The 19,280-nt window shown below is 34.8% G+C and overlaps 1 protein-coding gene across 1 annotated transcript in view; it reads right to left on the bottom strand.

The window, feature by feature from the left end:
• Positions 1–19,280, bottom strand: part of apolpp (retinoid- and fatty-acid binding glycoprotein apolipophorin) — a 51,995-nt gene that overhangs the window by 8,531 nt on the left and 24,184 nt on the right. Inside the window, 24 exon segments of the mRNA XM_072297978.1 lie at positions 127–310; positions 1,274–1,434; positions 2,078–2,214; positions 3,012–3,245; positions 4,138–4,340; positions 5,118–5,286; positions 5,648–5,794; positions 6,294–6,422; positions 6,988–7,115; positions 8,208–8,506; positions 9,466–9,686; positions 10,452–10,633; positions 11,108–11,276; positions 11,961–12,113; positions 12,782–12,903; positions 12,906–12,960; positions 13,427–13,659; positions 14,364–14,555; positions 15,377–15,524; positions 16,306–16,453; positions 17,043–17,458; positions 17,947–18,140; positions 18,551–18,695; positions 18,973–19,260. Coding sequence (XP_072154079.1) covers positions 127–310; positions 1,274–1,434; positions 2,078–2,214; positions 3,012–3,245; positions 4,138–4,340; positions 5,118–5,286; positions 5,648–5,794; positions 6,294–6,422; positions 6,988–7,115; positions 8,208–8,506; positions 9,466–9,686; positions 10,452–10,633; positions 11,108–11,276; positions 11,961–12,113; positions 12,782–12,903; positions 12,906–12,960; positions 13,427–13,659; positions 14,364–14,555; positions 15,377–15,524; positions 16,306–16,453; positions 17,043–17,458; positions 17,947–18,140; positions 18,551–18,695; positions 18,973–19,260 — 4,457 coding nt within the window.

Genomic DNA, 19,280 nt, shown 5'->3' with positions numbered 1-19,280 from the left:
AAGCAGCTAATTCAGGACTGCCATCGAAAATTGAGGGCTTACTTCCTTCATAATTTTACTCAATGCAAATGATGGAGCTACAAATCATAATCACTTACAACCAAAAGAAAATAAGGATTTACTTACGTTATGCCCTTTTCCTTGAAGTCACTCGTTAGAGTGGAGATCAACGGAGTCAAGAGGTTTTCGAATATTGGCTGGTTGCCTTCCAACTGCTCGACCACCACAACTACATCAGCCGTTTTTTGTGGTACTTTCACGCTGACAGATTGGTGTATAGGTAAGGGAGTGCCTCCAATGTTGCATGTGCCTAAGATATGAACAGACAAATTTTGATTATTTACTGCCACTATGGATTTGTTGGATTTCGAGCCAGTATTTCGAGAAGAAGCCATGTCCGTAATTAAGAAATTAGTGAGATAATGAAGGTTAAAAGTTGGTAACATCATGCACGACGTCATGTCCTGACTATTCATGTGGTATGGACATGTGCAGGGAATATTGTAGGTGAGATTGCTCGAACAAGTTTTGGATTGGATTGGTGGTGGAGGAGGGCAATACAGATGTCATATGAAAGGATAGCAATAATGAATAGCAATGAATAGCAATCAATAGCAATCAATAGCAATCAATGAAGGGATTCTACAAAGTCAGTTGTTCAATGATCTTTGGAGAGACAGGCACTTGTGGAGTTTGGGTGTCGCAAAGCGCCAGAGTGCGCTGTAGGAGTGACAGATTCATGTTTACTGCCGCTAATAGAGTTAATTTAAATGTAAATGTTCTGGTGGTGGAATGCCCTTATTGTCCTTTCTATTGCAAATATTTGGAAATCAATTTTTTGGGAGAAAGATTTCTGAGGTGGGCTGAGAAGTCTGAATTTCACTTTTCAACCAAAAACATTCTCTCATATCCCAACTCATTTTTGTATTGATGAAGAGCATGACAGTGTAAAATTGCACGCTAATCCAACTATTTTGAGCCCCGAATGACGGCTGCCATAGAATGAAATTCCCTGATAATTGAAGATACGCTGGATGGTTAAGAAGACATGATTGGAGATAGTTTTCATGCAAAATTTGTCGTTTGAAACATCAAACCTATCCTAGAAAGCAAATAAAGGTGACTAAACAATTTTTCCCTCACAATTCCTTGTTTTCCTGGTATTCCCTGATTTTGGGAACTCTGAAGTAAACTACACTTATAGAGGCTCTCTAACTCCTGACGGATTTGTCCTGGTTCAATGTTAAAAGAACAGAGTACACGTCTTACTCACCACAAGTTTCAGGTAACTCGACTGGAATGTTCCGTTCGAAACAGGAACCCACATATGCGGCAGCAATCTTGCAAGCAGCTGCATTTTTGTCGGTGGCTGAGCTGACGGAGTGTTCACAGGCCTCACGGAATGGAGCAGTGTCTACGAATGGTTTACAGGCTCTGAAAAAAATTGATTGATTCAATCAGAGAGAACGACTTGTTTTCCTCACTAGATATTCCATTCACACAGGAATTTGAATTTTGAATGCAAAGTGAAAACAAAAAAATTAATTTCAAATTAAGATTTCTCCAAAAACAAATAATCCAATTGCAAAACTGCAAATATTGAAGAAGAGTAAAAATATTTTCGAGCAATATGTTTTCAAGTAACCTGAACGAAGAACAGAATAGTTCAAACATTTGCAAATTATACACATATTTACAAATGTTACACTCATTTTAAAAAAATACACATTTTCACAAATAATAAAAATATTTCAAAGTCTTGACCATTTTTTGTGTTTCTTAGGTTTTGTTCCACAAAATTTGTACAACTTCCTTCTGTAAGATGATGTAAGAATTCCCACAGGAGAACCAACAATGTTCAAAGAGGGGCCTTCGTCACATTACAAAATCCACTCAACTTTTGCATACATATCAAAGTTTACGGAATTGGCAGTGCTTTGCTACTGTGATTAACATTTATTGGCTACACAAATTTGGCTGGCACATTTATGGGCCATTAGAACCCAAAGCACATACTCATAGGACAATAATAACAATATGTCAATCATTAAATTTCTTTCAAAAGTTTAGAACTTACAACAAAGAGGCGTCATCCGATGCAAAGAAAGCATTGCATTCACTACTTTGAGAGGCATGTTGGTGAACAAACTCAGGCGCATCAGCACAGGATCCAACCTTGTACGCATTTGCGAACTTGGCAGCTTCAGTAGATATCTAATAAAGGAAAAATAAATAATAAGACATTGCTGATACATTTGCAGTGAAAAAAAATTTAAATTTCAAAATTGAAAAAACCATTGTTTGAATGCATGCAACAGCTAATTTACCGGAATTTTTTGCTAACTTACAGCGTTAAGCTGCAATTTCACCATTTGGTTTGTCCAAGTAATGCAATGTTTAAGATGAGAAAAATTACGGACTTGTGGATAAAAGTTGGAGTAATTCTGAAAGTATATTCAATACGGTGAGTTCTATGCTAATGGTATTTGGAGGAAAAAGAACTTAAACTCTATCAAAAACACCAAAAAGCAGGGATTGTGACCATTTCCTTTCTTTAGACTTCTTGTTATCTAGCTCAGCCCCATTGTTGGGACAGATAATAGAGGTTCTACTATTAATCAGTTCCCCTGAATGTTTGACAAGTAAAAAAAAGAATCATCATTTTGAAAGATTTGTAAAACCTGAATCAGTTTTCAATAGGGGAGAGATGAGATTAGCGCATATTTGGATAGAATTTGGCAGGAAAAGACGAAGCCGCATCAAAATAATTGAAAATATCACTTCATTAAAATTCGAAATATTCTTACCTAACGATGAATTTTTGAAGAAAGAAAATGTACGAATAGGCCCAAAATTACTCCAATGTAAGAATGCAATTTCTAACTTGCCTTACCCACGTAAGGCAAGTTCTTCAAGTTGGCAAGTTCGGCAAGATGGTTTATTTCTGCTTGATTCGGTCTACTTGCTTTCTTAGTATAAGAGAAAAATTTGAGGTGAAAGTAAAAATTAACCTTGTTGTTGGGGAGAGTGAAGTCATCATAGTCTTCGTTGTTCAAAGTTCCGAGTAATCCACGCACTTTGTCGAAGTAATAGCCTGAAATGTGGAAAGCACAAGCATCAAGATTTAGGCTGCAGACAGCCATGACTCCAGCATTGGATCTCATGTTTACGGTATGGTAACGCCTCCATGCAGACAACTCTCCAGAGAAGGCAGGATATTCAGAGGGTTTACCGTTCAACTGGACCTGAAAAATTTTAAAAATGGAATTTAGTATCAGGATAGAGATGCAAATGTTAATCATCATGAAAAAATATTTTTTTAAAATATCAATCTTATTTGTAAACAACCAGAAAAAAGGAACTTTTGTGGAGAGAAAACTGAAATTTCAGTTGCTTCTACCATTCTACTGAGGTGTGTTTTAGGGAAATTTTACTCACATTAAACCCAAAGCTGTTAAACCAAACTGTCAGTACAAGAGAGCGATAAATGATGGTTTTAATCTGTCAGACATGAGACACAGACTAGTTGCATTAAGATCAGTTGAGGTTGAAGAGTAAAATAGAGTTGCAATGTTCTGGAGCGCCGATGAAGTCACTTTATGAGTCAGTTTTGTCCGGTATTCCTGAAACTAGTGTGCAGCAACTAGCGATGCTGTATGCGCGGGGTCCCAGCTCTAGTCTTTGCTCAGAAAATACAGGTATAAAATTTCTTTCATAAAAACTGGGAGTGTTGTACATTTTTGAATTTGTTGTGACTTCAGTAAACACAATCTGCCAAAATTTGCTGAAATAATGATTAATATGAATGAATAAATCCCGAAAACCACTAGTAGCCCGCGATTCTCCCATACGCCATTGTGTTAAGAAATGCCGAACTGTTCCCAGAAGGTTCCAACTTTCCGGCGAACAAGGGGCTTGGAATGGTCCGTTCATGGATTGACTTCATCGGTGCCCCAGTACATTGCGACTTTATTGTACTCTATGATTAAAATATGAATTTTCCCTGTTTAAGGCACCCATAACACAGGCTTGGATCGCCCTCCCCCCTTACAGCGTTACATATTTTATGAAAGGCCTCTGATGAAACTTATTTGTCTTCCTCAGACAGGCATCTGTGCTCTAAGTCAGTCTGCTTACCGTTCCATCAGCAAGCATAACTAGGGAGTCTTTGCCGCTGTTCAAAGTGAGAGCCTTCAATTTTCCAGAGTCAAGATCAGCTGATAATGAGAAGTTGCTGTCCTTGTAGTCTTGGGCAAGTACGTATGAGCAGGTGCCTTTGAATGTGTAGTGCCTCTTATCAAATGTGAAGAAGTGAGCTCCGTCAACAAGTATTCCCCATCCTGAAAACGAATTAGTCATAATATTTTGCTACTTAGTAACCTACGTCAAAAGGTACAAAGCAGCAATGACAAACTTTAAGGAACTATACCTCAATTTGTCACTTTATAGCCAAGGTATAATAAGCATCATTTGTGCTTAAGAACTATATTGCCAAACTTTTCAAACTTGCCCAAAAAACTTTTGAACAGAATCTATTAAAACTTGTACGTAATAATTATTTTGTCATTAAGATTAATCCCTAAAATATTCATGAAAACATGCGCAAAAGTTTTAAAGAAAAAAATTTGAAAAAAATTGTTTTATCCGGGGAACATAGCATCTAAGAGTAAATGGCCCTTGTGATGCCTTAGCTAGAATGTAACGAATGGTAGTTTTCTAAAATGTTTACTCCTGCCTTAAATTGTTGCTTGAAAAGTTTTTGAGCGTATTTAAAGAAAAACTCATGCAAAACTATAAGCTGATTTCCCTGGTTTAAGATGAAAAATGTTACAGAAAGTTGTAAAATAGCAAACAAATATTTTCTTATTTACATGGATAAAATTGTTTACTGATGCTCCTTTTAAATTTTACTCCTCCATAATGCCTTTCCCAAAAATTAATGTATTACAAGGAGGAGTCATTTTTTACCAAAAAAGTAAACATTATAATTTGGAAAGATTTGGGTCCTACGTCTATTTTTGCAGAAGATTTCACAAGAAAGTAGAAAATGGTTGTGTTTGACTGTTAATAGCTCAAAATTGAATGAAGTGTTGAATTATTCATATTATGCAGCTTACCGCCATGTGGTGGGATGAAATGTTTGTAGTTGAGAGAGAGTGGCTGAAGACCTTGCACAATACTGCCTAAAGATGGTAGATCTGCAGATTTCAGATACTGGATTGGACTGAAAGAGAAGCTTGTGTATTGATGCAATTTAGAGAGAGGCTCGAATGATGGTAACGGTATCTGAAAAATTAAGAAATTAATTTTATTAGCGATTGAAATATGAAAGATTTTTTGAGACTTGATATTAAAAATTTGGTCGATACTGTTTTCCTTCAGAGCAAGGCAGGTAAATCCAGTGCTTTACAAGAGAAGTTTTTTTAGAGAGTAGACTTATTTTTGAAAATTTTTTTCAAAGAGAACTGAGGGAGTTTTTCAGTCAGATTTGAAAAAAACATTTGTCAAATGAAAAAAATAAAATATTGACACACAAGCAAGTTAAGGAATTATCAATCAAATTAAAAGAGACTAATTAAGGGAGTGATATTAAAGTAAATGTGAGGTTAGAAATTAATATTAAGAGATTAAATCAGAAAGAATTTACCATCGGTCCAGGTTTGGAGAGAAAGCCAGTGGTTTCTAATGGTTGTGTTACGGGCAACAGCGGAAGAATTGATTTCAGAGCATTTTGAGCATCCGTCAATAAAATTTTAAATTCAGCAGCATTGTCAACAGGTTTACGTCTTAAAATCTGCAAGGAAAATAAACACAGCCATCATACAACGGAAAAATTCAAATGAAAAGGAGAAAAAGAGGGAAAAAAGGTGAAATGCCAATACGAGAACAATAGAGTATCCACTCAAAAATCTTCTCTTCAAACTTTTAGTGCATTGTTGCATAGGAACACTTCATAAAAATCATGATAAATAATCATTTATTGAGATCAAATCTGATCTGAATGGAAGAGAAATATGAATTAAGTTGATTAGAGAAAATATATAATTTGAAAGAGGGGAATTCACTGAAGACTGTAACATGAGAACCGAAAAAACTCTCTCCATTTTAAGACATTCAACATTGGCACTGTTTATTACATTAACAGCGCAACAGCACAACAGAGATAGAAAACACACTTTTTTACATGTCTTCATAGTTCACTGCATTAGTTAAAAAAAAGTAATCAGCTCCTTCAGAAACACCAAGGGATGAGACAATTATTTTACTCTGGCAACAAAAAAAGGTGTACATACTTTTTCGATGAATTTCTCAAGGTCTTCAATTAATTTTTTCAGTTCTTCAGTTGGCACTGAATCCTTCAGAGCTTGTGCTACTTCATGGAGAACACTCAGAACTTTTTCTGGAATTTCCGACTTCTGCAGCTGTACAAAAGAGAAATATGTTTATAATATCATTAATTTCAATAAAATGTGGCAAAACTACAATGCAAGGGGGATAAAATTACAAAGAAAAAACCCACTTGCCACTTGATTATAACCACAGCAAGAAAGAAAGGGAGAGAGAGAAAGAGATGATACATTTATTTGGAGACAGCCTTAACAACAAGGAAAAGAAGAGGAAGAAAGTAGTAGTGGTTATAAAATACGCTCATTTGAGTGCGGTGCCTCAGCAAATATGACGAAAAAAAGAGAGAAAAGAAAAAAGAGGGAAGAAATGGGAAAACTTATGATTGTGTGCTCCAGTTGATACGGAATTAATGTTCTTAAAAATTTTCAGCGTATAATTATAAGAGTTGTGTCCTCCCAAACGTGCAAACATCAAAGGCCTTACAGTTTCAGCAAAAAGTGCAATGATGCAGCTTAGCTGGGATGTCTCATTTTTATTTATCTCAGACTATTTTTGCACAGTTATGCACTCAAAGCAAAATGAGTTAAAAAAGAGCAGGCTTAATTTTTTTTAAGTAAAATAAAAAAAGACAACACTTACCTCTTCCCATTTTTCCCTCAACATTCCATAGACTGGCAAATTCTTGACCTGTTCAACCAATTGGTGGATGAAATTACGAACTTCCTTATCAACTTGCGCAACAGCCTTTGAAATGACTTTTCCAATATCTGAAAAAGCGATTAATACATACATTCAATGAGTTTCTAGAGATTAAATGCCCTTTCTTATATATTGAAGAGTAAATATTCATCTGTCATGAAGATAATTACATAAACATTGCATCTTGAAAATAACGCTGTTAAAATTGACAGCAATAAAAGTGTAACGACTTTTTTATAAATGGTTAATTTGCGTAAGAGTACAATGTTAATTGCAGATCTGAGTTTTTCGTTTCAGCAATATAGTACTTCCTTTCGAAGTAGGATATGAATGGAAAATACAGTGGTAGAATAGTTTAGAGCACATAGCGATGATGGAACAGCAAAAAAAGAATTTTCTTTGTATGCATCACTCTCATTACTTGCGATACGTTTCTTTTCTGAAGAACAAACACACATCAAAATTTATGTAATTGTATAATCCATGAAATTTTGTATGATTTTTTTGGTTTTTCAAAAATATTATTTGAACAATTCATGCAAGAATATTGCGTTATATTCCTAGTAAAACATTGGAAAAAAGCCAATAATTTGAAACACTGCCATCAAGATACTTTTTTTTTCCTATCTTCATCTTCATGTGTAATCCTTGTTACCCACTCTTTTACAGGACCACACAGCACACACTTCCACGGATAATTTTTTACACATTTGCCTTGTCATATCCATGGCCCAAGTGTCAAACCATTGTGTTTTGTTTTCAGTGTTTCAAAATTTTGGCTCCTTTTTTATTTATTTGAAGTGAAACAAGCCAATTTTATAGCTTGAAATTTTTAAAATTTATTCTGTTAACAGAGAAGAAAAATCAAGGAAGTTTTATAGACATTAGGTTGATGAGTTTTCCAAAGAAAAGATGAAGTATGACAGGAAATATGCAACGTTACAAACGGAGATACAAGGTTCCGCACTTTGACTACATATAGACGTACGCGTCTTCAGGAGTGGATTGCAACAGAAGCAGAGTTTTAAAATTAACAAATGCAACATTCCACCTATAGCATAAACCTAGTGACCACTAGTTAAATACATATGTTCCTACAATGAAGAAAATTTTACAGAGAGGAATTTTGCTTGAAATTGATCAGTTAAACTTTGAATTACCTTCAGCAAACTTGTTGACAATATTCAGGAGCTCCTTTATCTCTGGCTCAAGTTTTTTAAACAATTCAACAGCAACTTCTACGTAGTGAACAGTCAGCTTTAAGGCTGATTCCAAAGCTGACAGGAGGCCTTGAGAGATTTTAGCGTAGGATTCCACCAGTTGAGGCGCTAATTTTTTAAGGGTCTCGTTCAATTTTTCAATCAGTATCTCAAATTGTTGGGCGATGGTTTCGTAGACCTTGACTACTTCTTCTGCAGCGACAACTGCAAGCTCCAGGATTTCATGGAACACTGATTTCCTGTAACAAAAGGGAGGGAAAATTGTAGAATTATAACTGAACACCTATGAAATAATCAGCAAAACTGTGTCATAAGAAGAGTGTTTAAAAATGTATTATCACCCGAAGTATTTGAGGGCCAAATAGAGAAATTTGCCTAATATTGAAGACTGCGGAACGTTTGCAAAATTTAAAGCAAGAAAATACACCCTCACAAGGAGCCGACTATTTTTGGATGGCAGGTTGGGGCATTAATCTGGTACTGAAATAATTCGAGAAAATTAGAGACAAAATAGCCAAGGATGTCTGGCAAATATTTTCAAACATGTAAATATATTAGGAGGGAAAAAATTAGCTTCACTGTGTCAAGGACTGATATTGTAGGTATTCGATCTCTGGATTTAAGAAAATTTCACACATTGGAAGAGAGGTGAGTTCTAGAGGAGCAACTAAAGCACCTTAATTAAAAGCGCTGCCCAATGCATAGAAAAGAATCTTAATTTTGATTAAATTTTCGTTTGAACTGTTCTTTTTTTCCATGCTTTTTTAATTTTCCTCTTTAAAAATTTGAAAAATGATGAATTGTGAAACCGCCGTCTCAATAAGCCCTAGCCTGTAATGGTTCATCTTCAATAATGGTACTCTATAAGAGTCAGTGGAAGAAAATCCCCTTACAGGCAAGATGTTTCTTGGTAAAATGAGATTTTTTCCCTAGAGTCCATTTTGATTGTATATTATTACAAGGAGGGCTAAAAGATATAAAACCTTAGATTCCTTAGGATTTCTGTGAAAGACTTTCTTCATTCTGCTTTCAAACTTTTAAAGAAATGCTGCACAAATTTTGAGAATAATATCACCATCTATTGGGAAAATATCTGAGAAAATATCAAAGATCTATCTATTTCTGAGATATCTATTTGAGAAGATAATCAAATTAAAGCAGAGGACAAGTAAGCAAAAGCACATTCTCCAATACTTACACGCTGTCGGCTATTTCCTTTAAAACTTTGTCATTGGCTATTTCAGTACGAATTGTCTTCAATTGGTTGTCGAAGTTTTGTGAGATTGCTTTAAAGTTTGGTTGAGCTTTTTTGAGTTCGTCAGCACGTCTTAAAATTTCATTGCTAACTTCTTTCACAAAAGCTTCTACTTTTTTGTTTGCATCTCTTGCCACCGTCATAGTCTCAGTTTGAGTTAAAGCCTGTAGAAATGTTGATAGAATTTCAAATTAATATACACAGAACTACGCTTGAAACACCTAAATGAGAAAAGCCAGGTTGCAATGTTTGGCTTGCTCACAATGCTAACTTAGAGAGGGGTCATGAAATTTGCTAAAAAGTAAGGAACCTTCCAGCCTAATGAGGCACTCACATAACTGACGCGGCCATGATTATTGTTGCCTCCTAGATACTCCCATAATTTTATGTTTCTTTGCATCAAATCTTGAAAGCTCATAAAAATTGTAAATGATCCCTAACAAGAGGACTCCACGGCTCAAAGTCTACTAGGAAATTTGGATTTTGGAATTCAGTTAGGACCCTGAGAGAGAGTCAATGGTAAAAGGCTATCAATAAGAAACTCAGTTTGCCATTTTTTCATATAAATTTATAAAAACATAGGGTTTTAAACTATTTTTACTATTCCAATTAAAACAAAATTGTGAGTTCGAGACTTACTTGCGAGCACGTCAAATTTTGTTATTTCTTTTGGTCATAATTTTGCTGATTCCAATCAAGTGCTCTAAATCCAAACTATTCAGATCTTAAAACCTAATTTTTATAGATTGAGGTCATTGCTAGTTGATTGGAAATTACTTTCTCTTTCAAATGCAGCATATTTTGGCGATTCTCCTTTAAAATTCCGATACAAGTTTAGTAGGTTTGAATCAACCTGAGTCATTTACACTTTTCTCTCACCGCCACCAATTATCAATTCAGTTCTACCCAGAAAAAGTTTGAGAACTTACAGCTAGTGGTTTCAAGGTGTCAGCATTAAACTTTTGAGTGGGTTTTAAGAAATTAGCCTCATCAAGGGCAATAGATGCTTCCAATATGGGACTCTTGGCTCCATCGGTGTAGTAAACATTGAAATCAGCTACTTTTCCGGGTGCAATACCTCCATTGACTTCTAACGATTTGTCACCAGCGGCTATAATTGTAAAAAAAAACATTAAAATTAGAAATCTGATATATAGTAGCAAAATGAATTTTAACTGCAATTTTCTTTCATTTTTTGAGACCTACAAAAATGAGGTAACACTACTTATGTCCCCACCTTTTCGTCTTTGAAACTACAGTGATCATTTATGATTATTATTTTCTTTCTAAAAGACGTTTGGCATATTCTTCTAAACTTTGTATTATTCACCGTTCTATTTACCCTCTGACTAGACTGGACCCCTGAGTAGTGCAAGATGCAATGCAGGAATGTGTCAGATTTGTTGCTTCTTTTCACATGTATTTTGGATAGATTTGCAAATTCTCATACTGGGTCTGCAGCATTTACTTAATTTAAGAACTTACTTCCCAAATTTCATAAGACCTTTCCAGGTGTTAGTCCTCTCAAACATTATAATTTTCTGAAGATTAACTATGTGCTAATAATAATGCTCTTAGTACTTACATATCCATTTGTAGATATACTTGAATTTTCCGTCATGGTATATGTAGCCACTTTCTTCATATTTCCTACCGAAAATTTCATACTTCTTTTCAAGACCAGCATAATAGTCTTTCTGACCCAGCTTAAGGGCCGAGGCAACAGTAAATATTTGTTGGTCGAAAACTTTCACCTGAAACGAGATAAATATCTATGCATAAATGAACAGAAAATGAGAAGTATTTAGAGGTTGAGGTAAACAATCATAGTTGTAAAAAAAAATATTTCAATGTTGAACCTAGAAGACATATGATGCCAGGAAAAAAAGTGTTACATGCATCTTGGCGCAACATTTTAGATTAACCAGTTGGCCAGCAAATCGGGTTTTTTGCAACCATTTCCCTTAGTGATGCATTTTCATGAATGGGCGTCTAGTGAACCAGGTGATTTTGATCCAGAAATTAACCATCACCCTGAATTTTTTTTAAAAGTCTTTACATTTAACTCCAAATTTCTTTTTTAATTGACTGTCAAAAGTCTATGGACTTAACTTCATTGACAGAGAAGGAGACTGGTGCAATATATCGGTGATGATAATGCAGAAATGCCTGTCTGGGTTTGCAGCGTTGCAGATTTCCTGTCACACTTTTGTTGAACTTCAAACACTCAGTTACACTCAGTTTCGGTCTGGCATTTTTGGGAGCTTTTAGTCCCAAAATGTTCTTTAAACAATCCTTAGTGCAATAGTCTGAATAACTGATTACTTAATTTTTTTTGCAGTAAGGTAACTTTTTCTGCGGATGGTCACATATTGTGAAATCAGGCAAAGATGAAATAGACAGGATGGCTTAAATTAAAAAAGAAAAAGTCTACTCACACTTCCATCGAACTTTTCTTTACTGGCTTCAAACTTGGATACATATTCCTGTTTCTTGTTGCTTCCATCGATATAATAAGCATTGACATCATAACGTAGGGCTCCTTTTTCATAAGAACTCATCCATGCCACTTCAGAATCGAGATTTTGACCCTAAAAAATGGAAGATCAGGTTGAATGAAAACTGGGGTAGTTAAAACTTTGAAAGAAAATTGATATTTTAAGAGGTAAGAAAGATGGAAGGTCTACATCAGAGGATAAAAAAGGAGAGAGGGAATAAAAATCTATTGAGAGGGGCCCTCTAAAAATTGTAATTTTTGCCATAACTTCGTAACTTTAATGGGACATAACACACAAAAAATGATTATACTAATTATGATTACATTCTAATCGCATAAAGATATCTTACAATGATTTTTTAGGTTAAAATTTATTCTAACAGAAAATGAATGGACAACTTTGACTAAACTTAGCCTGACTTGATCAGACGTTGCTACGATTCCTCTCATACTTAATTATTTTGTCATCTATCTTTACACAAATCAATGCAAAATTCTGGCTTAAAATTTTGTTGATTTATATTTTGAATCTTGGGGGAAATTCACAGAAAGTTTAAAGGTTTTATGTTGGTTACTTTTCCGCTGTAAACTAAAGCATAAGCAGACATTAGGCGGCTTGAGATGCATTTATGATAATTCTAACTTAATCCGCCCATATTAATCGTAAGTTACTAATTTAATCCTCCCATATTAAGTTGGTGGGGGGGGGGGGTTTAATGAAAATATAATATGCAGAAAACAGGTTGGATGCAACCTACTTACTTTGCTTTTAACTTGGAAGAGTCCATTCACTTTGAAACCGTCAGGTTTCTTCTCATGGATGATGGAAGAGTCTATGGTGATCTTTTGAGTTTTCTTAGCAAATATATCTATTTCAACACCGAGTCCAGAATTTTGCTTGAATCTTCCAAAATGGACGAATGGCCTTTCAATATTAAGTCCTGAAAACAAACCCAGAATAAATATTGAAAACTCGCATAAAAACAGATTAATGACCATTAATGGTTCCAAATTTCTTCTGGAAAGCTACCACCTTTTAGCCATGAGCTTTTTCCACCATTGTTGATATGAATTAAAAGTGCTGCGGAGAGTACACAGGCTGCCATGATTTTTAACGATTCAAAATGTTGAGTTGTATTGTAGTGTTCCAATCGCTCTGTAATGACAATTATTCTCCAAGCCACAGTGATAAAATTTAATATCGCCACAGCTTTGCCATAAAGCAATACTAGAGAAGAGAGAACTCACTATATTACTCAAGGTATAAAATAATATTTACCAAAATTGTGTTGCAATCAACTTTATTGCAAAGACTAGAGTTAGATTATTGGTTGGGAATTTTTACATTTACTGTACATGAATACATTTTGCGCCAATGTCCTTTGAAGAATGGAAAGTTCTACAAACCTTGTCTCCAAGAGCAGGTGTTGTGAATTTCAGCTCTCCGTTGGAGGCAAAACTGTAGCTACCAGGAGTACGTGAGGCACTTCCAATGAAGGAAATTGAAGTTTTCGTATTGGCTTTTGGTTTGTCCAACCATAAGGCTCCTTCGTATTTAAGAGCTGCTTTCTCTGGTTTATAACTTGCAGCATAGGTTGCTTCCGCAGCAATAACTCTTTTTGGAAGGGTCAAAACCACCCCTAGAAAGAACAAAAAAATTCAGATTTTGAAGAACTGACAGCTATGCAGGGCAGAAGTACCAGTAGAAGCTCCCTGATGTTCCAATCTACAAATCCTGAGATATCGGGAAGGGGGGGTATTGAACCAAGTTTTCAAAAATGATGACTGTGGTGATGATGGTTGAATTGAAGGTGAAAGCAAATGAGATAAAGAAATACCAGTGCAAAGAAAACATTAGAATAGAATTTCAATGAATTCTGCAACATTTCCTTTTTTCTCCTTAATCTTTTTTCATTTCCTGTTCTGCAGACATCATGATAGTACGTCGTTCTACCTTATTCCCCTTTGTACAGCAACTTACCAAACTCAAACTCTCTCTCCTTCAAGTTTGGCACAGGATACTTGAACAGTCATACTTCTTAGTCCCAAAATTAAGCATCATTTTCGACAGAATTTTGACATTCTCACTCATTTTCTACCATGAGATGTTAAAATTTCATTATGCACAACATTTGATTATTCAAAATTGCAAATACAAGACTGAATTGAATTTATTTTTCAAATTGTGTGCCTTCTATTCGACTTCAGACAAGCCCTAGTGTCTGCATATCTCCATACTTACTACAGATTATATGAACGTGGAGTTGCGCCTTTTATAACAGCAGCATTATGCACTCATGATGAGGGATCATCATATTAGCAAAAGATAGAAGCATTGACTCACCTGAGGCTGTTTTGTGAACATATACTTGGTACTGGAGTTTATCAGTCGGCGATAGCTGAAGAGCAACGTTCTGATCGATAGTCAATGCTTTAGCTGAAACAGTGGTGGTTGCTTTCAGGGCTGCTCCTTGGACTTTAGCTGAGAGACCCAGGTCAAAATTCATGTTCAATTCGTGCTCAAATTCAAGAGCATCTGTGGAAACAAAGATCAACAGAGAATATAATGAACCATAAAACGAGAGGTGAAATCAAGTAAGGTTCATCACAAAATGATTGCAGGTTTTCACCATTATGGGTAAATTTTATGCCTTCACTCTTAAATTTGTTCAACAACTTACAAAGATGATGGTAAAAATTTATCCAGACTTCTAATCGATTTATCTTGCTGCCACCATAGGTGAAATGAGCATAACATGAGGAATATCTGGGAAACAAGTAACTGAATGAATTTTGGAGAATAATACAGCATATACTCACATAAAATACATAGCGCTCAAAGAAGGGGAGGGTGGTTGTGGAGAGCATTAGGCCATTTTGTTTTTACGTTTTAAAAGATGAAGACATACCTCACAAAAGCATTACAAGGAGGGATAGGGAGGGTCGAAAAATCCCAAAATTTAGCGTTACATATTTCATTGACAGCTCCTCACAATTTTTTTTTTTTTTTAGTTTACCTTTTCTGGTGGACTTTTAGTCTGAACTTGACTTAGATATTTAATTTTACATATTGCATTACACTCAAGAGGAATTATATTCTGTTTGTTAACATTATTCCCAGCATTCTCTAGTTTTAAGACTTCCTCTATCAACCGTTTTGTTCTTTGCCTCTCATTTTTGACCTGAGGAGGAAAAATAAAATATTGAGGAAAAGCCTATAAAATTTTGATACTGTATCAAGAGGTGCTGTTTATACAAACGTTCATTTAGATTTGTTATGAAGATATTTTATGACCATCCTACAGGAGATAAAAGACTACGATTATAATAGACTTTAAAAATAGTGCGCAAACTTACCTGAGGATTTGACTTTTGATACAGCTTCTACTTTGTCACATTGGTCTTTGTAACAGTATTTATGTTTATGCACGACTTCTTTATTTGAGTATTTAGAGAAACCATTGTAACTAGCGGGCAATTCCTTTGATTCAAAATTGAATTTGATCTGAAAACAGAATAATAAGAATTTTATGACCTTGAAGCCTGTAATAATCTTCACCAATGTTTTGCTACTATGTATGTCATATTTTTCTAGAATATTTTCTTTTTCTGACTTCATGAATCTAAATCACATCTTAACCTACAAAAATGATCGAAACTCAATGAGGAAACCTGGAATTCCAGTGTCTAAATTAAGAAGTTAAGAACCTTCATTTTCTTCTTATTTTTGCAGAAAGCATAATTGTCATAAAATACAATTTCCTTAAACTTTCATTTTCAACATTTTGAAGATGATTCAGTGATAGGATTGGTGCAAAAGCCTGTAAAATCAGTAATTTTATTATACTGACACTAATCAACTTGTTAGAGGAATTACAGGGATGATCATCTTACACAAACTCTCCCAGTGTAGACTTAAAGGGTTGGAGATGTAGCTTTTATCACAATTCTGTCTGTATTTGAGAGGAAGAGCGAAATGATAGATTAAGAAAACAGTCTTCACTGCTACTTGATTGCTGGCAGAAAAGCATCCGGTAATTTCAACATCAGATCATTAACAGCTCTAAGAATATCCACTACATCAATCAATTTAAAACAACTACTTGAATCTCGTTAAAAATAAAGAGTGGAGAGCAAAACAGAGATAAAATAGATAGAAATAGAGAGAAATGATAGATCATTATGCTCATATCTCAAAGTTAAACGATAAAGAGTAGAGGAATAAAAAATAGGGAGAAATAAACAAAAAAAACAGAGGAAAGATACAAAACAGCATGAAGACTTACAGACTTTCCTTCTTCACCATCTGTGTCTGTTGACAGTTTCTGACGGTGGAGGGAGAAAGTCATTGGGTAACTCTTAGCATCGACTTTCAAGGTTCCAGAGCCTTCCAAAGTCACCTTGGGTCCTTCCTCCGAGAGCTTATAATTGGAGCTAGCAAAAAATAAAACAAATTGAATTTATTAGAAAAACAACTTATAAACAGTTTAAGGCATACTTGCATGCCTTTGTATTGTGCCACTTGTGCTTTCTTAAATCCAACGAAAGTTGGTCACATCCAAACTACATTTATGTTTTATTCAATTTAACTTTTTCCATTATTCGTAAGAGTTGCAGATAGTCATTTATAGATTCTGAATTCAAAAATAGAAACACAAAAAACTCAATGGTATTCCTCTTTAAATTGGAAACAAAATACAATAAGCTGGTAATAATGAATAGGAGATAAAAAGAACTTAGTATTTAGATTTAACGGTGCCAATGTAAATTAGAATTCCAGCTTCACTTCAAAATTAAAGAAGCCATTTAACCAGCAAGTCTACTTTTTGGGAGTCATCTCTGCACACCTCAAACAATAACAATTCTCAAGAGTGGTCTAAATTGTGCATTCTATCAAACACCAGTATTATCAGGCGTCATTCCAGATGGTCTGACAAAGACATTAAAAATACGGAACCATGAACCAAAATATGAGCCTTACACTTAAGGACCATTCAATAAAAATATTTGGTACTACACTCACTTTCCAGAGACAATGTTCTTCTCAGCAGACCGTACAGAGAAGGTAATTTTGTTGGCTTCATCATTGCTAGGTTTGTTTGCGACATCAACGTGGATTTTGTTAAGATTTAATTTTGGACTGTCGATGTTGTATTTCACAAAGAAATCTTCAAAAGACGTGAATTTGCCTTCTCCATCGAGATTAATACTGCCACCTCCATCTGCTTTGATCCAATTTATTTTGGACTCCATTGTGTAATGGCCAGCATCTTTCTTTTCTCCTTTGACATAGAATCGATTTTCGCCAGTGGGTATTTTCAGGGAGAGATCAAAAACAGGTTTATCAGAATTCCATTCAACTAAGTGATAGAGAGAGACTGCTTTACCGTTTGCATTAGTTTTGATGTCTGTTGACGAGCTCTTCTTTTCTTTGTTGTACTGTGGAAAAAAATTAAATAAAATAGATTTTATAAGATGGTGGTTACTTATTACAAAAGAAAAAAAATATGAAATGTAAAATGAATCAATAAAAAATAAATGATCAGTATACACATTTGAGATTACTTCTTAAAATTTAGGTTGTTCAACTAATTAATATTCATTTAACATTTTAATACATCTTTCAAAAATACCTTGTTTTGAAATATTGTTCACTTCATGGCCTGAGAACACTGAAACAGTTTTCACTCAGGCCCTACTTTCAGAGTTAATTTGAGCTGTGTAATGATCAAAATTTTTATATAAATATCAGGTAAGCTGCATGATATTCAATGTTTCAAGGGAAATTGAGAAAATATATTAGAATGTTAAAACTTTCAAATCAAAAAGATGTCAAATTCATGATTTTAAGTCTGTGAAAAACCCTGACAAAATAAAAGAGATCCATGGTATGATACCTGAAAAAATGATTAGAGTAAACGGCTCACCTTGTGCACTGCATCTAAATCGAAAGACCCTTGACCATTTCCAGCAAGATTTTGGCCGGATATTTTTAGGCTACCACCGAAAATTGTCTTGTAAATTTCTCCACTAACAACTATCTTCCCTTCTTGTTCACCTTTCTTGATAGCTAAGGAGGCATCTCCCTTGTATGTGTCACCAGAATCATAATGGTAAGAACCTGTTACGCAACAAATTTTCATGATTGAGTCATTTCTGTTAAAGAGGAAGACCAACATTTAAAGTATAGAATTTTTTAAATACTTAGGCAAATTGTTCTACACATTACTCATAACTTTTATTCCCCCTCTTTTTTCTTAAAGAGGAGCACTAATGTAAAAAAATCATTCTATTTTCGGTATGCAAGTCTCTTCCTTTTTAAGTTTAGCAGAGGCTTCTTCAAAATAATCGTTTTGCTGGTGGACGTTGATTGCTGTAGTAGTTATCACAAGAGGATAAAAAATTAAAATAATAATGGTAATAAATAGTAGTTGTATGTGATTCATCTCTTAAGAGCCTCATTTAATATCAATACTTCATTTTCAACTTGTATACACAAGTTTACTGTCAAGTGGTTAAACAGATTCTCACCAGTGAATTGACGAGGAGTTATTTCATTTGTAGAAACTTGAAGTGATACAATGCCACCCTTTGCGACTTCTGTGTAGTCACCGTCCAACTTAACGTACTTTTCACCTGTTTTATCCGTGTAGTAGAGTGAGTTTGCTGATTTGATCTGGAAACAAGTGCACTGGTTAGATCAACTAAGGAAAAATTGATGGTCAAAAGTAATAATGCTTGGGAAAAACATTTTCAGTAAAAGTGTCAAAAAAGTGTGTCGGTTATAACCAATAACCGACCGACCGGTGTATTTGGAAATAAGTGATATTTTTTTTTATCTGTTCAACATGTTTAACGTTTCCTTAGAAAATTATAATTCCATTCTTTAGAAGTCAAAATAGGAATTTCCAAAACTCTTGTCATACAAACTTATAATAAAAATTATGCTTTACCTTCAATGGTTTGCCGGCTGCTTTCGCCACAGAGTTGAAGTTGTTGACCGTGCTGAACTTAACGGATGTCAGGGGTATCAAACCCGTTTGAGGGAACTTGCCAGAAATTTCATGGCTGAAAGATTCTTTTGTTATCTTTTGAGCTGCGTTGAGTTGGAATTCAGAACCGGCTGCAAGTGCAAGATGGAAATTAGATTCAACAAATTTGCCTTTGGATGGAGAAGCATTGGTATCGGATTCAAATTTACCATTGAACGGGTGAGACACAAGAGATCCTTGAACAGAGACCTGTGAACCGCAAGACATAT

The sequence above is a fragment of the Bemisia tabaci genome, chromosome 3 (genome assembly GCF_918797505.1).
Source record: "Bemisia tabaci chromosome 3, PGI_BMITA_v3".
Taxonomy (NCBI): Eukaryota; Metazoa; Arthropoda; class Insecta; order Hemiptera; family Aleyrodidae; genus Bemisia; species Bemisia tabaci.
The sequence above is the reverse complement of the archived record's forward strand: the minus strand, read 5'-3'. Positions and strand labels throughout refer to the sequence as shown.